At 34.6% G+C, this 19,584-nt stretch overlaps 1 protein-coding gene across 2 annotated transcripts in view; it reads right to left on the bottom strand.

Moving 5' to 3' along the window:
* The window catches only part of MMRN1 (multimerin 1), a 67,610-nt gene extending 48,375 nt beyond the window's left edge, over positions 1-19,235 (bottom strand). The window contains exons 1-2 of one of the 2 annotated variants that reach the window (XM_003257538.2): positions 19,144-19,235; positions 9,970-10,840 (exon numbers count right to left, since the gene is read on the bottom strand). In XM_003257538.2, coding sequence (XP_003257586.2) covers positions 9,970-10,592 — 623 coding nt within the window. In that variant the 5' untranslated portion in view covers positions 10,593-10,840; positions 19,144-19,235. Of the gene's footprint in view, positions 1-3,392; positions 3,459-9,969; positions 10,841-19,143 lie in introns of those variants that run through there. The other variant, XM_004089019.2, reaches the window with a different exon arrangement.
* Between the last annotated feature and the right edge of the window lie 349 nt (positions 19,236-19,584).

Below are 19,584 nucleotides of genomic sequence, written 5' to 3'. Positions count from 1 at the left end.
AACTGGAGAAGATGTTGTTTCTGGGGGAGACTTTATGGATTGAACGACCTTTGTTTCCCATCATCCCCTTGAACGCAGAGATTTAAAGGGGAACAAGAGGAAAACAAAATAGGACAAGACAGACATAGTTGCTTCTGAAAATTAACATTCTCTCGAAGAAATAAGATTATCAGGTGACTCTAGTAATAACCCCTCACACCTCACCTAATACCCACCCATGCCGCTCTGACTTGAGAAAGTATAATATCTCAAATGTCCATTTCCTTATCTTGTACTTAAAGATGACTACAGTTTGCAAATGAAAACATATGCATACATTAATGAATTCATAAATGCTTCAGGGGAAGAACTAAGTCTCTGGTGGGACTTAATTTAGAGAGAAAAATATTAATCCGTCATAAGAGAATAATTTATTCATATTGTTCCTAATTTACCTCATGAAAAAAACCATTGTCTTAATTATAAGATTATTATTGCATGAAAATACATCCAAACAAAACTTAACTTTGACCATTACTAATGGCAAAATTATGAAATAATAGTGTTGTACATCATTTTACACTAAACTCCTGAAGTCCATAGCGATAAAATCCCCACCCAATTCAGTGATAAGTGGGGCAAACATATCCTAAATATACAAAAGTTAGTCTTACTTTTTTTATAAGTGTTTACTACTTTTTGCAAATCCAACCTGCTCATTTCATTCTCAACTCTATAAGTCTGACATATGTAGTTAATTCCCCCTCTTTTTTTAAAAAAATCACTTAATAAAAAATAATTTGTTTAAAGAGGACAACAGAATTTTAAAGGAGGCAACTATATCTTAACAAACCTATTTTTATTCGTGTCAATAATCAGGGAAAAAATTCAACTAAAGCCTCATTTGTTTTAACAGTTCAATTATTAAGTCCCTGAGGAAAACTATGTGTCCTAAGTCAATAAAAATAGATTTTAGATAGCACCACTAGTCAAAGTACGTGTTCTCCCTAGCACACTACCCTAATTTGAGAACGTCATTAAAATATCATGTATCACAATAATAGAAAGGTAGAGGCAATTCAAGTGTCCATCGACAGACGAATGGAAAAAGAAAATCACACACACAAACACAGACACACACACACACACACACTCAAAATGGGGTATTATTCAACCTTTGAAAAGGAAGAACCTTGAAAATACTATGCTAAGTGAAATAAACAAGACACAAAAGGACAAATATTGTACAGTTTCACTTATATGATGTACTTAAGTTGTTAAATTCATAGAGACAGAAAATAGAATGGTGATTGCCAGGGATGATAGGGAGGGTGCAATGGGAAGGTATTATTTAATGGGTACAGAGCTTCAGTTTGGGAAGATGAAAACGTTCCAGAAATAGATAGCACTGATGACTGCAAAACAGTGTGAACCTACTTAAAGCCACAGAACTGTGCATTTAAAGACAGATAGAATGGTAAATTTTTTAATGTATATTTTACCACAATAAAAATAAATAAATACATACATACTGAAAAAAATGCCACACAAAGCGATAAATAATAATTTTGCATATCTCTTGTCAAAATCAGAGAGAGTTGAAGAAGAAAAAGTAAGAAATAGAGCAAAGGGTGAAAAAATAGGACAAAAGAACAGGAAAGGGGAAAAGAAGGAAGGAGGAGGGGAATGAGGCATTTCTGGCAACATCAGAGCTGTCATCGATACATTTTTTCACCTCGTAGATCAGAATTAGAAGGTCATTTCTGATGATGAAGATCTGCCTGCTGGACAAGATTTTTATTCTTTTAACTCCACACATAGGGGCAAATAAAGAAGAGAGTGTATTTCTGTGCCTAGAGTTTTTTGTTCTGTTTTTTTTTTTGTAATCCTGAATTAGGCAAGGGTGAGGGGTGGGGACAGTGGGCATACCTGCATAAGCAAAAGAAAATAAAGAAAAATTTCCCTGAAAAATTTCCCATAACATAGTTGGTTGCTGGAGCCAGGCTACCTGCTTTTAGATCTTGACTCCACAATTTATAGCCATGACTTTGTCTGGCAAAAGTGACTTCCTCATCTACGAAGCATCTACAATAATATTATCTACCTCACATGATTGTCGTAAGACTAAATGTTTTAAGAAAAGTAAAATACTTGCTGCTATCACTGCTTATAATAATTAAATTATTCAGAGTTAAGTGGGATTTTTTTTGAAGAGGATATATATAATATGGCCTCAATATTTTTTTGCCTCAGATACAAAGAGACACAGCTCCTGTTTTGCTTCTTTAATGACCTGATAAATTCATCTTAACCATAATTGCTTGCATATTTCAAGTCAATAATTTCCATAAAGCCAATACAGAAGACCATCATCATCGTTGATGTTCAATTCAGATGATGAAGCTTGCCTCTCAGGAAAAAAAATGTTCAGAATGTTTCTACAGTCTTAAGAAGTCATGAACATAAATACTTCCAAAGTGTTATAGAATCTATTTATTAAAATCTTTATTTTTTCCAGTCAAGCTAAAAAGAGAAGTTTTTAATCAAATTATTAATTTGAAAGACTATAATTTGCATGTAGTTCACTAGTCATAAATTCAAGGGAAATATATACAACATGAAAAAAGGTAATAAAAATGGGAAGCAATAATTTACACTTAGTAAAAAGATTCTTGATATGTAAATTATATTTAAATAAAGCATTAGACATTTGATATTTAGCTATTTAGATATTAGTCCAAAAGACAATATCATCTCAATACTTATTTCCTTAAGAAAATCATTGTTTTATTTCCTAACAACAAAATAATTTACGTTTGTGGTTCTTTTTTTGTAGTATATCTTTATATGCTTAATTCTTTTACAAAATTTTATATAGTATTCAAACAGATAAAAATAACAGTTTTGTAAAAGAATCATATAAAAAATTGATATTTAAAATAATTTTTTGAAAAGCAATTATGCAAAGCTCAGATCATGGGGAATTTTAGATACTTTCATTTATGGTTAATTTAGACTTTAAGAAGAAACCCTTTTTTATGTACCAACTTTTGCAATTAAAATATTTTTGTCGGGCATAATTAATTTGCTTTCTGTAGTGGGAACAGTGTGGTGAATGTAATTGAGTTTTCAATGGTAGATGACTGTAGAGTGCCTCACAGCCACAAATTACTGGCTATACACAATACTGTCAGTGTAAAGTTTTATGAGAACGAGCCGAATGTATGCCCATCACAGGATGTGCATAGAGTTTGCTGTTTGGATCCAACCTATTTTCCAATTTTAAAGTGAAAAGTAGTATATTTTTAAAGCGGTACATCAAATTAAATATGTGTAACATATATCTTTTATAAGTAATGATTCTTAAAGTCAACCTTTAATATAATCTTTTTCATAAATTTGTTTTATTTTACCTAATTTTATGTTTTGCTTCCCCCTTCCCTGCATTTAACTGTGACTTGAGCATATTCCGGGCATTGTAAACTGTTTCTATTCCAGTAGGTGTCAGGCTTTCCCAGCGTGCAGACCTCAAAGGCAGGCTAACAGATGCCCTGATGCAGAATTCTATGCTTAATCCAGTTCCTGTAATTAGCATTTACCCCCTCTCTTAGCATTTACCCCCAAATAATAAATTTAAAATTATAGTTTTATATTCAGAAAAGCAGAAGGTGTACGAATACAAAAAGTTCTCACTTAATTATTAGGAATATATAAACACTCATTAAATTCTAGCATATGAAATGCTATATATATTTATAGTAACATAGCAGAAACAGCAAAGTAATGAAATAAAGAATGTGATTAATGAGTAAAAATTGATAGAGAATATACTTTATATAGTGTTTATTTCACTGGCAGTAATGTAATAGAGACATCTATTTCACAAAGATATAAGAAAATACCCTTTAGTGTAATGGTTTCTCTTTAGAATTTTACAGCATGTAAGAATAACCCATTTTGGATGTTATTAGGCCTAATAACAACTTTGCAAACAACACAAGAATTAGCTGATCAGATAATTCACTTCTAAAACCTATTCATAATTCACACAAAATGAGCACAAAAAAATGTCTATTATGATAGACAGCAGAATTTAATGGTTAATTTTTGTAATTTTCTAATTTGTCGTTAAACTCAGAAAATAATTTTCTAATTTGTCATTAAACTTAGAAATAATAATTTATAATTTTCTAATTTGTCATTAAACTCAGAAAAAAAAATCCCTCCTGTTTTTTCTGCATATTCAAATTTTAACCTTCCTCTGACCCTTTTCATTAACATGTTAACATATGTATGACCCCGCTGTATATAAAATGAAATATAACAAGAAACAAGCACAAAAAATAAATAACTGTTTGGACTAGCCTTGGTTTCTAACCACTTTCTCCTTTTTTTTTTTTTTTTTTTTTTTTCATAAAAGCCCTCCTTAATTGAGTTGGCTTTAATGGCTCTCTTTTGCCTTCCTTCATACCTCAATTCTCTCAGGCCAGAGCACAGTGCTCACTAAACTGAAATAGTGGCAATTTTTCCGTCCTCATTTTGTCTTTTTCACCAGCATTTCACACTGTTGATCACTTACCTCCTTCTTCAAATATTTTCTTCCTTTGCTCTATAACACCACACTTTTATAGATTCCTTCCTAACTTCTCTGGTCATGCCATTTAAGGCTATATTGCTGGCATCCACCACTATCAGTTCATCAAATATTAGAGATTCTCCATTCATAATTCTAGGTCCTTCTTTCTGTCAGTATCATCCACATTCATGACTTAATACAATTCCATACACCAATGCTTTGCCAAATTTATATCGCTAGCCTTGATCTCCCCTCTGGATGCCAAACCCATCTAATAATCCATGATTTTACAGAGTTTTATTGAGCTCTTTCTATGCGCCTGGCACTGTTCTAGACAGCAAATAGAGTTGTAATAAGACAGGCAAGGTCCCTGTTTTCATGGGATGTATTGCGGAAAGTCATAAAATACACCATTATCTATATAAATGGAATAATTTCAAATAATTCCTATAAAGAAAAAAATAAGGGTGACAAAATAAGGAATGGCAAGTGAGAGGATAGTTAACTTTACAATGGGTGGTAAGAGAAGGTCCCTTTGAGGAGGTGACCTTAAAGCTGGAGGTGCAAGTGGAACAGGAGTCCTTCACTATAAAAGGTGCAGAAAGAGCATTCCAGCAAGAGCAAAAACAGTTTCCTTTGAGATGCATATTAACTTGACATGTTCAAAAAACAGAAAGGAAGCAAGCATGGCTGGAGGAAATGAAGTGCAGTGAGCTTGGAGTGTGACAATGAATGAAAGACCAAATTTCACAGATTTTAGGACACACATCTCTGAAACCAAGTATGTGTCTGGAAATCAATGGCATTTTTCAGTCACTAGTGGTCGGATAGCAGTTGTTGCCATTGCCTTCGAAATACTTTACTGGTTTCATTTACATTTTCTTCTTAAGTTTGCAAAAGTGATATGTGACCAAAATCTCAAAGTCTGAAAGACAAATCTAAAAATTCAAATTAAGCAAGTATGATGTCATGCTTTTCCTTCTGATTAGTACCTAAAATCATGTGTCACTTACAATAATGAAGACTTACATCCAGTGAAATGCATTAATCTGACTTAAATGTTCAAAAGATCCCTCCCTTTTGTGGATCATGGATTATGGTAGACAAGAGTGGAAAGAAGTGGACCAATTAGAACACTAGTGGTGAATAACGGCAAGTAGAAGATGGAGAAAAGCTGAGGTATTTGGGATGTATTAGAGGTGTAACAAGACTTTCTGATAGATTAGATAAAAACCAGGAGGGAGACAAAAATGCCAAAGATCTATCCAAGGTTTCTAGTTACGGAACTAGCCATTCACTGATTTGGTAAAAATTAAGATACATGTGTACAGGGGTTGGGAATTGTGGGAAAAGTTAAGTAGGCAGTTGGCTTGTATCGTTACCTCATTTCACCTATTATCCTCTCAGGCAAGGTTTACTGACCCCATTCACAATTGGTAGGCCATTCCCCCTGTTATACACTACAATTTCTTAAGCTTCATTCAGAATCAGCATTTGTAATTCACTGTTATTCCTCCTCTCACCTCTGCCACTGGGCTGTTGGCTCCATAAGGCAGGACATGTAGGAGTTCTTGTTCATTGTTTTACTCCCAGCACAAGCACAGTGCTGGGGACAGATAAGGTGTTCAGCAAATATTTGTTCAACATATAAATACACTAATCCTGATTTCTTATTTCCATCCTTCCTATTTTAAAGTGCTTGGTCATTGACTAACACCCACTCTGCCAGACAGGAAACCATAGGTCTATTTTAGCCAGGAGTTCCTGCAATGCTAAAAAAAAGAAGAAAAACTACAAGATGAAATAAAAATATGCCAGAATAATCCTGAATAATCTAGAAAAGAACCTGTAACAAACATAAATACTCCTTTTACTAAGAATTATTATAAAATTCCAAGAATGGTAGAAAAAAGAACAACTATGAGTTTATTCTAAATCAACCAGGTTTTTTTCATAAACAAATGCAAATATTTATTTGGGAAGCTTTCTTCTTTATATTCACATATTAATCCTCATATTTCACATTCAGTATGATTAAATATTGATTGTGTACCTGCTATAAACCAGAGACTTTGCTAGCTCTGAAAAATAAGTCCCTATATGCAAAGATACTACAAATCCATTATGATGATTATGCAGCGTCGTAAGTGCAGTGAACAGGGGAATTCAAAGAGACCTGTAGGAGCAGTTAGAATGGCCACCTAACTTCACCTGAGAAGGCTTCCTGGAGTTATTAATTAGGTATGAAAGGAGACAACGATGGCAAAAGAGGGCCATTGTTAGTCAGAGGGGCAGACAGGGAAGAAAGGTGGGTTTAACAAACAGCATATATTGGACCAGAGAACTATTTATTTGAATAGGCAGGAAGTGGCAGAAGATGAGGTTGGGGAGGTAGGCAGGAGGCAGATCTAGGATGGCATCGTGTGACTAACTGGGTAACAAATCTAGATTGTATTCTGGAGGCAACCAATAGCCTGTGAAGCCTCACGAGCTGGGAAGTGAACTGGTCACGCTTATCCTCCCAGTTGTGATAAGAGACTGTACCTGCCAAGGGAGTATAATGTAGGAGCTGAGAGCTATGACTCTAAAGCCAGCCAGCTCGGATTTGAATCTTTGCCCCGAGCTTTGTTAGCCAAGTAACCTTAGGTAAGCTACTTAATCCCTCTGTAAAGAAATAATGATAAAATCTTCCTCTTCTTTATGGAGTTCTATAGTAATGATTAAATGAGTGAATATATTCACTCACAATAGTGGAGTACTAGTAACAGATGCCATACGAGTGTTTGCTTCTATTATTATTATTATTTGCCAATCAAATGAAAGTACGAAGGACTTCTTTTGACCTTATCAAGGGTTTGCAGCAGCAGCACTGTGTCCAAAAGCGAAGGACCTAGGTTTTTCTCTAATGCCATTGTCATTTGCATGGCCTAATGAGTAAGGAATCTTGATAATGGAAAGGATTACTAAAAGGAAACCTCAGGCTCTCCAGGACCTCAGATGAGAGAATCCCTACATGCAGTTGGTACTTTTCTATAGAAAGAATTTAAGATTATTTTTGTTGGAAAATCCAGAGGATAAAGTTCTGTTCAGCAAGTTATATCTTTAATATCTTGTTTTCTCATAGCACATATTAAAATTTTTTGAAGTCTGATAAGTATGTTAGTGTTTACTTTTCATAGGGAATATTCCTTAGAAGGAGAAATTATTATTTTTTTTTGAATTCTGTGTATCCCAAAGCCTAGCACAGTGCTGGCACATGATGGGCAAATTATAAATATTCATCAAATTGTTCCCAACCTTTGAAAGCAAGGACCTTGGATAAAACAACTAGCATTTATTTAAAAACTAGTATTTATCAAACTATTAGTTACTAGTTCTAGTTATGACACAATTGCATGCCACTTTCTATATGGTATGTAAAATTTAAATGCTATTTTAACTTGAATTGTCTCTTTGTTCTGTTTATTATATTTCCCTTTCTATTAAAAAATTATGGCTGGGTGTGGTGGCTCACGCATGTAATCCCAGCACTTTGGGAGGAGACTGAGGTGGGTGGATCACGAGGTCAAGAGATCGAGACCATCCTGGCCAACATGGTAAAACCCCATCTCTACTGAAAATACAAAAATTAGCTGGGTGTGGTGGCACACCACCTGTAGTCCCAGCTACTCAGAAGGCTGAGGCAGGAGAATCACTTGAACCTGGGAGTTGAAGATTGCAGTGAGCCGAGATCGTGCCACTGCACTCCAGCCTGGCAAGAGAGCGAGACTCCGACTCAAAAAAAAAAAAAAATTCTTAGCTATAGCATCTCTGAAAAGCTCACAATCGTTTCCCATGAATGTCCAAGGTTTTACTGTAATTAGTTTTTAAAACCTTAATTACAGCCTCTAATAAAATATGATTAACAGAAATGATGCATTCAAGTGATTTAGAAAAAGCTCTCAATAAATGACAGTTCTGATTATTTAATAGATAAAATCCTGTTGTCCCCCAAAATGAGAAAGATTAATACGTGTCTGTTAAATGTTTTTTTAATGGCAAATCTACTTGTCCCAAAGCGAACAAATTGTAATCTGTACTATTTGTTTTACAGTAAGCTAGGATTGTTCCAAAGTCCACCAAGTGAATCCTTTTTTATTACAATCAGATTTACTTATATATTTCAAAAAATTCTGTAACTTTTGAAATATAGTGAAAAATAGACTCGAATAATAAATAATACAGAAATAAGTAAATTCATTGGCTAGAGTTCTTACCAGTGTCTCTCTTCTTCTCACCTTTATGTCAGCAACAGCTTTAACCAAATGCCTTTCATATAGCAGGTGTGTCAACTTCTATTTTTAACTTGAATTTTATTTTATTATTAGTAAGATATTTAACCCCATTTTGCTCCCAAGACATGTCTGGTGTCTTGACTTTGTATTATTATATGTAAAACTATTTGTAAGTTTGGTTTTGCAACACTAAACTTCTAGTATTCCAAACACACAGATGACTCTGAGCATTAAATGAGTAAAATATTGACCCACCCAGATATTTTTTCTTTGTTTATTTTGATTTGACTATCACTTCTTTTGAAAACCCTTTTTAACAATACTCTTTTAAATTTGTTTTATTTTATTTCAACCATTCAAATTGCTCTAACTTTAAATTAAAATTAATTTGAAAAATAGGTTTTCTGATTCATCATATTCACGATGGCAACACAAATCAAAATAATCACAGTACTAGCAAAATTTGAGTTGTTGAGCACCTATTCTGTGAGGAGCATGCATCTAAGCACTTTTCATTCATTTTTCTCTGAACGAGAACCCTGCGAAGTTTTATTTTTATTGACATTCCTTGTATTAAATCTGTAGTTTCCATATGAAGAAACTGAGGTTCACAGAGATCAATTGAGTTACTCAAAATCATGGAACTAGACCATGCTGAAGCCAGGATTGCACCCCTGGTGTGCTTGGTTCGATCTTTGACAACTGTTGCTTTTTATAATACTGCTATTCCAATTTTCAAATCTGTTCATGCCCCAATTCTATTTATTTAGTTAGTTTTGTCTTTCATATTGTGGGTATGGTTGGGAACACAATCAACATATCCCTGAGTTGAATTAAACTAACGGCCACCGTGGTTCTAGTTTGCTTGGCAATGACTATTCTAAGTAAAACCACCTCTGTAAGTGAGTAGAAAAGTGAATGATTATTTCAGTTAAAACAAAATTGCTGCATATTATTTCTTCATTTTTCCCTATTAGATAAATTAACAATAACTTTATCTAACTGAAATGGTGAAATTATAAATATGATCCAATTTCATCTTGAATTTGAAATAATTTTCTGGGAGTGAGGTAAATTTCACTTGGAATCTTCTAGACCTGATAGACAGAGAAAGAACAAAAAGAAAAGAAGATTTCTTACTTTCCTCTAGTTGTTTCGAAATTTGATTTTTGGTAGTCAGTTCTTTGGCTGGAACTGCTGTCACCCCGGCTGAGGTATGTTTCCCGTGGGGTTCGATTTCCCACGCCTCCAGTGCCTCCAACACCTCCAACGCCTCCAGTGCCTCCAACTGCGTTTAGAGAAGTTGCTTGTTCATTTGACTTTCTGGCAAAGCTCTGAAGAAATTTCAGTGTAGAATTGGAAAGGACCACTGATTCTGCTCCAGGATTGAACTTGATGCTTGCGTTGGTTGGGAGGGTAAGATTCTGTGACTTGACCACTCTTTCTGCTTTCTCTGTGGATGTGAGAGTTTGGTTTCTCACACCCTCAGCAGGTGCACTTGTTTCTGAGGGAGGCAGTGTTGATTTAAGAAGACTGTCTTCAATAGTTCTTGCCTCTGGAGTTGTAGCAATCTCCACTGACATGACGCGAGTGGTTGGCAGTATTTGCAAACTTTGTGTTTTATTTGGAGGAACTGAAGCAGAGGGCATAGTCTTCTGAGAGTTCCCATCCCCAGGTATAGTCCAAGAATACTTACTGTTGTTAAGCCCAATACCCCCACTCCATAAACTACAAAGCAGGACAAATAATCTTGTCCCCTTCATCTCAGTAGTTTGAAGCAAGGTAGCTCATGTGAAATTTGGGGACAAAATCCGTATGGCCTTTTTGATAGCTGCTTCCACACTGAATCTGCTAAGACTGAGTTTTGCCAATTTGAGATGTGTAGAGGAAACAGGTTTCTGTGTTTTGTAGTGTACTCAGGAAGTTCAGTTTCCTGTTTCTGTAGGGTTTTTGTGATCTGTGACCTCTAGTGGGATGGCTCTATGGAAGTGCTGAAGGGTCTCTGACAAAGCTAAGGGTAAATGGGAAAACACAGGCAATTATTATCAGGAAAACCCATGAGAAAAATATGAAGTAACTTTCTTTTCCTGAGTACACCCTTGTTTCACGTTTCACTGATTTCAAAGAGAAATTTCAGGTTCAAGATAGAGAGTGTAAAATTTTGTTGATATAGACTGAATACAGGAGTTTTAACATTTTGTTCTACTACATAAAGACACTGAGAAAAGTTTTTATGATACTTCTTATCTGCTGTGTGCTCTATCCAGAGAGATGCATTTTGTTCAAGTGTATATCCACATGCATACACATAATCAAAAGCTTGTTTACAGTGTCTCTATCCTTTCATATGGTACATATACCCTAAATTATAAAACATTTATCTACATACATGTATATCTTTCTATTTTTATAAATATACTTCAGCTGTATCATTACTTAATCTCAATGATTATAAGTAATAACGAAAAGGAAAGCATAAGTAATTGAATTAGACAGGTATACCAGGAAGTCACTGTAAATTTTGCTCCTGGAACTTCTACCAGAGATACCCACTAATGGAATAAATATCAGAATTTTACTTCCTTTATTTTCCAATCCTGATTATCTGGTGGTTGGGGGTAACCAATATTTTACTAGTAAGGGATAGATGAAGAAAAAATGGAGTCACATAAAAATAAATTAAAATGGGATCATATAGAATGCTTTTATACATTTACTGTAGGACAAAATTATGCCAGTTGTAGGTAGCAGAGAAGCAGATTTATCTGAGTTTTCTATGGGTTTTTTTCTGGTAGAGATGTTTCATGAGATTTATCATTTAATTTCTCCAGCAAATCTCTGATCCTCAGATTTCAATTAACCTCTCATCTATAAAATTTCATATCAGCCTGTTTAAATAGATATATAAACTAAGTTATAATAGTTCATTCATTCATTCACTCATTTATTTATGTATTCATGAATTCAGTAGTTACATAACCCCTCATTCTGTGCAAAGTACTCTCTTATGTGCTAGGATTATAAGGAAAGCAAAAATATTCTTTGCTGTCAATTTGCTAATTGTCTGTTATGTTATTTGAAAGCTAAATCCATGTGTAACCAATCTTTCTGTCAACTTCTGTGCCAGGCATGCTCTTGCTAAATATTCAGTCTTTGATTATTAAACTATTATTAGATTTTATTTTTTGCTATTAGATTATTAAGTTCCATCTTTCAAAATTAGAGAATTGGAAATCTAATGCCGGCATGGTTATGTTTTATTGTAGCTATTTTCTCTAGTCCTTATTCCTGGACACAGTGCACCAGGATTTGAAATAAGGCCTAATTCTTCCTTGAGCTTGGGCTTAATATTTTTTTCTTCTCTCAATCTTTGGGCTTAATATTTTTTTACTATTTGGGCTTAATATTTTTTTCTTCCCTCAATCTTTGCCATTTATTTCCATAAGTGTATTGTTGACCTACTAGAGAGTATTTATTTAAACTAAGACAATCATCAGCAACCCCAACCAACTCTGATATGGAGTAAAAAGCATCCGTTTCTCAGATATACCACAGAACAATCCACAAACCTTGCCTTAGTAAAGGAGCAAAAAGGTCCAGCAGAGACAATCCAGGAAACGATTAGTTACTAACAAGAGCAATGAAACTGCACAACTGTCACAATACAAACATGGTTTTCAGTAGAAAGAAAAAGGCCTTACAGTGTCTTTATCTGGAAAACACAGAAGGAACTAGCTTTGGCTTATAGAAGAGCAGTAATTTCATAAAATTTAGGAAAACTGTTCCTATTTATATTCAATTTTACACCAATTTTCCTAGATTTAGTAAAAATAGATGAATGGACTGTCTTGAAGATTTACAAAACTGCCAGAGTAATGACATTCACTGATTTTTTGTTTTCTTCTACAGTTTGAAAGACTGTTCAAACCTGGTCTAGCAAGTGAACTTTAGTGGTAAAATGTCACCCATTGGATCTATAACTGATAACAAATAGTTATCCAATGATAATAAAAACTGAACAAAGCTAAGCAATTCATTTAACCACTTACAAGGTATTGACCAATAGTGACTTTTTCTCACCCCTATCCTAGTTTACAAGTGACCCTGCAATCAAAAGGCTAAAGGTTCTGTATCTCACTATTGATCGACTAAGCCATCTTGCGCTTTAATTCCCCAGAGACTCTCAAGCTCATTTAGTGATTTTGGGTGTATGGATCAGCCCTTAATTAGAGATATAAAATACAGCAGAAACTGTCAGAGGCCTTGTCTCGAATTCTGCTTTCTGAGACTAATAAATACTCATCAAATAACAATTAAGAAAAATAATATTGCTGAGATGACTGGCTGAAGAGTACTCAGTTTACTCATTCTTCTAGATACTATTATACTAGATACTAGATACTAAAATACTATTGTTGGATTAAACTATATCATCAGTTTTGTATACCTGGACCCCATCATTTTGCTATAACCCCCCATTTCCCACTTGGTTGTTTATATTAAATTATGTTTTACCATCTTGCCATTTGTTCACCATGAATATTTTATAAGATAAAAATCACGAAATTTATTATATTATGAGCTATCAGGAGATTTTTATGTCATTTTTCATTGTATCATAAACATAGGATTCACTATATATGGCAACATGGGTTGTCTGTAGGTGATGAGATAATGGGTTTGGTTCTTTTCCACCTTATAATGCATATGAATTAATTTTCTAACCACAAGAAAAAAAAATTATCAAGTTAAAAGAAAATATAAATGTGAGTTAAAAGAGAATCTTAGATTGAGGAGTTCACTGTAGATGGTGCTGTGTATTATTCAAAGCATTTTTATAGCTGCAAGACTTATTCTTTGTAAAATGTTGGGGGTATGGGCTAACTTCCACCAGATTAATAGGATTTTTCAGCAGCTGTTTTCTTCATTTTTCACATGAGAAATTCCTATTTTCTTAAAATAGTTTAAAACATCCAAAATACGATTTCATTATGACCTTCCTCCATAAGACATATCTGTCAAAAATAATTGAAGAAAACAAATTTTAGAGTTTTTCAATTAAATGGTGTTTGAAAAATATTGAAAACCTATCAAATTTACATGTGGACAAAGGGGGTTATCAACATACAGCAAAAGGGCTGGAGAAGAAGAGAAACTGATTTCTGCATGATTTTGATGAGTCGATGTGCTAGGTAAGTTAAATTTGGCATATTATTTAATTCTTACAAACGTGTTAGGTAAGTATTCTATTCTCATTATACTCATGGGAAGTTAAACTTAAAGAAGTTAAATAACTTCCTAGGGTAACACGTTAGTAATTGTTAGAACAGATATTTATGCCCAATTCTGATTCAATAGGTATTCAATAAATATTTGTTGAATCAGTGAACGAATGGATGAAGCTATGACCATACTCCTATGTATAGTGATAACAAATGGGTTGAGGAGGGCTCTATTTCACATTCTTATAGCCGCACAAAAGAAAAAAAAAGTAATCTAAATAAATATAATGAACTTGTTCCGGGAACACACCTTCAAAAGTCTTCTGAAATACCCTTTCAGTCAGATTGCCTCCTGTAACTTACTCCTAAAGAAAATTCAGAAAGCCCATTGTTTCTACATTATCTATTCTCAAAATAAATATGAGAAGGTTTATTTTGAAGCCATCACAGCCACATTAGAATAATAAACCAAAGACTAGGAGTTGTAGAATAAAAGATAATGAAGCGGTAGTGATGCTAGAAAAATTTAAGATAAGCAAATAAATTGAAGGTAAGAAAATTTAGGTTTGAGTGAGCTGGCAGGAAAGGGAAGATGGACAATTAATGAATTATATAATTCTTAATATTAAGTGAGAGAAACATATTAGTTTATCAGGAAAAAAATAACATATTTGTCCTAATATTGAAGTTTTAACTTTTTTAAAATCATAAGGAACACACTGATAAAGATGACCAAATGCCCCTCATGAGAAAATGAATGTATGAATCGTTCACAGAACCATACCATTGCTGATTTTATATTTCCTATTTAAGTAGAACAGTACCCTTGAAGTGAAAGAGTTCAAAACTCATTTCTTTTGATCATTTTAGAAATAATATTTTCATTTTCTTAATGGAAAGTTGTATCTGGTTATCAAGTGATTATCATTAGTGACTTCTGCTTCTGAAAATACGGAATAGACATATTTCCCTATTCCTTCTGCTAAGTACATCTGAAAATCACGGACATTATATACAGAACAAATAGAAGAAGACTCTGAAGTGTGGACAAAAGAAGGCAGAATGGCTAGGTGACCCAAGGAACAATGAAGCACTGAGTTCCCAAGTTTTCTTTTGCCTCATTTCTGGGTACTGGGGAATTTGGCAAACTAGGAACGCCAATGGGCACAAACAATAAAAGCCCCAATAAAAGCTCTCTTTAGGCCAAGGACTAGAGAATTGTCAGCCTGGAAAGAAGGGAAAGTTTTAGAAAATAACCACTCTAGTCCCACCATACAGCACAGGGGGAAAAAAAAAGCAAAATAAAAAACAAAAGAACCCACCCTTGCCAGCAAAGCCTGAAGGGAGAATTAAACTTCCACCTCACGAGGTTGTAACAAGGTGTCCCAACCCTCATTCTCCTGTTGGGGTAGTGTCAGAGAAGGCCAACAGAGGAGCCAGAAATTTCTTCATCAAGAAGCCTCGCCTGAGTACACTGCCATAGCTCTCCAAAAGCTGAGTGAAAGGAAAAGAATGAAAATCAATAGCTTCGAGGCATGGCAGGTAGGTCTTCACTGAGTAACTTTGGAGGAAAGGTCCTCCAAAGGCTAGAGATAAGGCAAGAGGTTGGAAAGATGTCTTCTAAGGTGTAGAAATCCAGGGGTGGGTCTGGAAAGAAATGAGAATGTACTAGAGATTTTTTTTAAAATGATTTTTCATTGTAAAGTGGAAGAAAATTTCTCATTGTAAAATAGTGTTTTAATCACCCTCTCTTCACCCTATTGGTGAGGGAGGAATTCCCACCCTAAGGTTATAGGAATGGGTGAACACATGATGTCCAGTATTGAATTGATGAGAATTGGCAGCAGTTTATACATAAACTAAAGCCCTGAGGAAGAGGACACAGCACACCACGCAGGGCCACACCAGGGCTGCACTCGGAAACAGAGTGAACAATCAACAACACTAGAAGGCGGACTTTGAGATGTCCCCTGGCTCCCACAGGCGGATATGACTGGCTTGTTCGAATAATTCTGTGGGCTGGCAGGGAACTGAAACCTACTACTCAGGGATAAGCAGGAACTATGCCTGGTCCCCTTGATAAGGCAGTGGATATTGGGTAGGGACCTTATCCACAAGAGCAGAGTGGGGAAGGAAACTTTTGGGTTAAGGCCATCGATGCCCTCTGGTTTCAGATGTCAAGATGGCACATAATTCTGTGTCTTCATTTTAGGCCTCGTATTACACATAGTTCAGAGAGCTTTTTCTCTGTATTGTCAAGAATAAAGAGCTCTCCAGAGCTTTGCCTGTGCTCAGATCTCAAACTTAGTTGAAAGGAAAATCCTTATCATTCCCTCAAAGTATTTTAGGAGCATGGTGAATTAAAACTTAATGCTACAACAATTTTTGTTTATATTAGACCTAGCTCAATTACAAATTGGGATAACTCAGCTCCTACACTAAACAGTTAACAGGATAAGAATGTCCTTCTCTGAGGTAAATATTATTTACTATAGCCTTTATTATTCTTTTGAGCATAATGCCTCATATAACAAAAATTGTGAGATAAATGAAAAAATAAGAAAATGTAATTCATGGTCAAGAGAGAAACCCTAAAAAATCAAGAAAACACCAAGATATGGGAAGTATAAGAGAGAGAATTTCAAATAACTATGATAGAATGTGGTATTGAAGGTGGGCAACATGTCTGAACAGAAAGGGAATTTCAGCAGAGAGACAAATTATTTTTTAAAAAGTTGAATGAAAATGCCAGAAATAAGACATATCAAAAATGAAGAAGTCATTTGATAAGCTTAATAGCACACTGGAAATAATAAGCAGTTAACTTGAAGATAGGACAGAAGAGATTAACAAAACTGAAACACAAAAAAGATGCATATGTGAACGAAATACACAGTGTCTGAGATCTGTGGAACAATTTCATATGGTTTAGCACACCTGTAAATGGAGGGAATAAAGAAGAAAAGAGAGAGTAAATAGGACAAAAGATAATTTTTCAAAGATTTATAGGTAAGAATTTTCCAAAATCGGTGAGACACAATTGATGAGTTATCAGGAAAAAAATAAAACATGCCATATCACATAAAGGGGAACATAATTATAGCTGACTTTTCATTAAGTCAAATAGATGAGAGAGAGCAATAGAATTACGTCTTTAAAGTGCTCAAAGGAAAAAGATAACTTGCCAACTTATAATTCTATATCTTGTAAAAATATCCTTCAAATTAAAGGGAAAATAAAGACATCTTTAATAGGTAAAACCTGAAAGGATTTGATTTCAGAAGACCCACCCTATAAGATATACTAAAGAAGTGCTTTGAGCTAAAGAGAAACTGTAGAAAAATGGAGCTAGATTGGCAAGAATGAATGGAGAGCGTCAGAAAAGTTAAATATATAGGTAAACAAATTTGATATTATTTTTATTATCCATTAAAAAAGGTATATAATAGATATTATCTTTATTATAGATTCAGAAAAGATGAATATGTGAACAAAATGAACAGCGTCTGAGATCTGTAGAGCAATTTCATATGGTTCGACATACCTATAATTGGAGGAAATAAAGAAGAAAAGAGAGAGCTTTATAATTTCATATGTAGTGTGAAATGATAATGAATTAAATTTTTTTTAATTTGACTGTTCAGATAAAAATCACAGCAATGATGTATGGTGAGACTGATAGCATTTGTAGTTAAAATTCAAGACAGAGGAACACAAAGAGCCTGCAGGTGTGTAAATGGAATTGCACAGTTCCCAACCCTTTAACATTTCTTTTAGAATTACATGCAGTGCAGTGTAGAAAGAAATATCAGGATCGAGCCTGAGACTGTTTTTTAACATCCCTGCTGTCAGGTACTGCTGGTGTGGTCTTAGATGCATCCCTTGATCCTGCCAAGCCTCAGTTCTCTCCTCTGTATTCTTCTTCCCATGATTACATGGGTCACTGCCTAGGACTGTTCCATACAATGTAAAGCGATATATTGGTAAAAAGGAGAGATGTTATATAAGAAACCAAAGCTATAATTTATCAATTCTTAAATGTCCATTATGTTTTCTCTCCTCTAATCATGAGAAGGGACTGGACTCACCTATCCTTGAATTTCTTTGATCTTCAAGGCAAAGTTGTTCTTGCTCTAAGCACCACAGAGCCTTCTATGTGACTCACCTTTTCTGTAAATTCTTGTTGGACAGCTTACAGATTTTCTGAATTTTCTGATGCCAATAGAAGGGCAGATTAATGCTGATTTCCTTCTTTAGGTAACTATAGTAGGTAATCGTTAACTCTTTGTGCACTGATTTTGTGCTAAGCACTCTATTAAGTGGCATATAAGCTATAATATCTTTTTTAATTTCTCTAAAACTCTTGTGACATAGTGACTCAGAATCCCCATTTTAACAAGCAGTCAAGTAACTGCCCAAGATATGGTAGCTGAGGGGGGACAGAACTGCCATTTAAACCCAGATCCTTTTGCTTCAGGGCTTAAACTCAACCTTCTCTCCCAACTTAACTGATTTCATGTTTTAATTTAGATTTTTAGAAATTGTGTTGACACAAAGAAGTCAATTTCTGCTACATTAGAAAACATGTAAACAGCTAAACCAGAGTTTGGCTTCAAAAGAAAAGCAGGCAGTTATATTTGTAAGTGCACCAATTGTCCGCCCCCAGGGTTTCTATACCCAGAGCAATCAGAATATCTGTAAAATTAAAACCAGCATCATACCATGTCCAAAAGATTAACAGCTCCACAGTACAAAGTTTGTTGATTTAGTAGTGGATTCAGTCTGTCAATCAAAATGCCATAAACAATAACAAGATAACAGTTTTCAACATAAATGCTTTTCTTCAGGCTATTTTCACATGTCTTGTTGAATTCTGCCAGAACATTTTCTCTGCACACTCTTACTGCATTCTAAGTGCCCATTATAAAGGAAAATTAATGCTTTTTTTAAAAGACAATGTATGTCACACAAAGAGCTAAACTATTAATACTTGAAATAGACCTGTAATCTTATTTGAAGAAACATTAACAAAGTTCTTCTATCTTACAAAAATAAGCAAATGTTAATTTAAAAAATTATTGGTAGCTCTTACCTTAATATTCTTTGCCCATGGTTATAACCAAATGCTAACATCAATAGAAGCAGAAACTTCTTGGCCTCTCTGTAGGCTGTCTCCAAATATTCACTTATTTTCAGAAGCAGAGAAAGACAAGTTTAAAGAGGGCGGGGAGAAAACCACCCTTACAATGGCCCTGCAATTATTCTCTCAGTGAATGCCTAGCAACAGAAGTCCAGGGTCCTAGAAACTAAGATGCCTGAGGGCACTGACCCCCAGCCTGCCTCACGTCCTTTCAGTGTAGCTAGGATCCTAGAGCTCTTACTAAAATGTGTTATACAACCAGAAGGTTTAGCTGCCACCATGATTAAAGTGTTCAGAATAATGTTACGGCTAAGATAATTTTCTCAAAAATATTGATGATATTATATCTTCTTAATTAACAATACTTCAACCAGTACTGAAAATAGGCCTAAT

The sequence above is a fragment of the Nomascus leucogenys genome, chromosome 9, assembly GCF_006542625.1.
Source record: "Nomascus leucogenys isolate Asia chromosome 9, Asia_NLE_v1, whole genome shotgun sequence".
NCBI classification, from domain to species: Eukaryota; Metazoa; Chordata; class Mammalia; order Primates; family Hylobatidae; genus Nomascus; species Nomascus leucogenys.
Note: the sequence above shows the minus strand (reverse complement) of the source record. Positions and strands in the feature narration are given on the sequence as shown.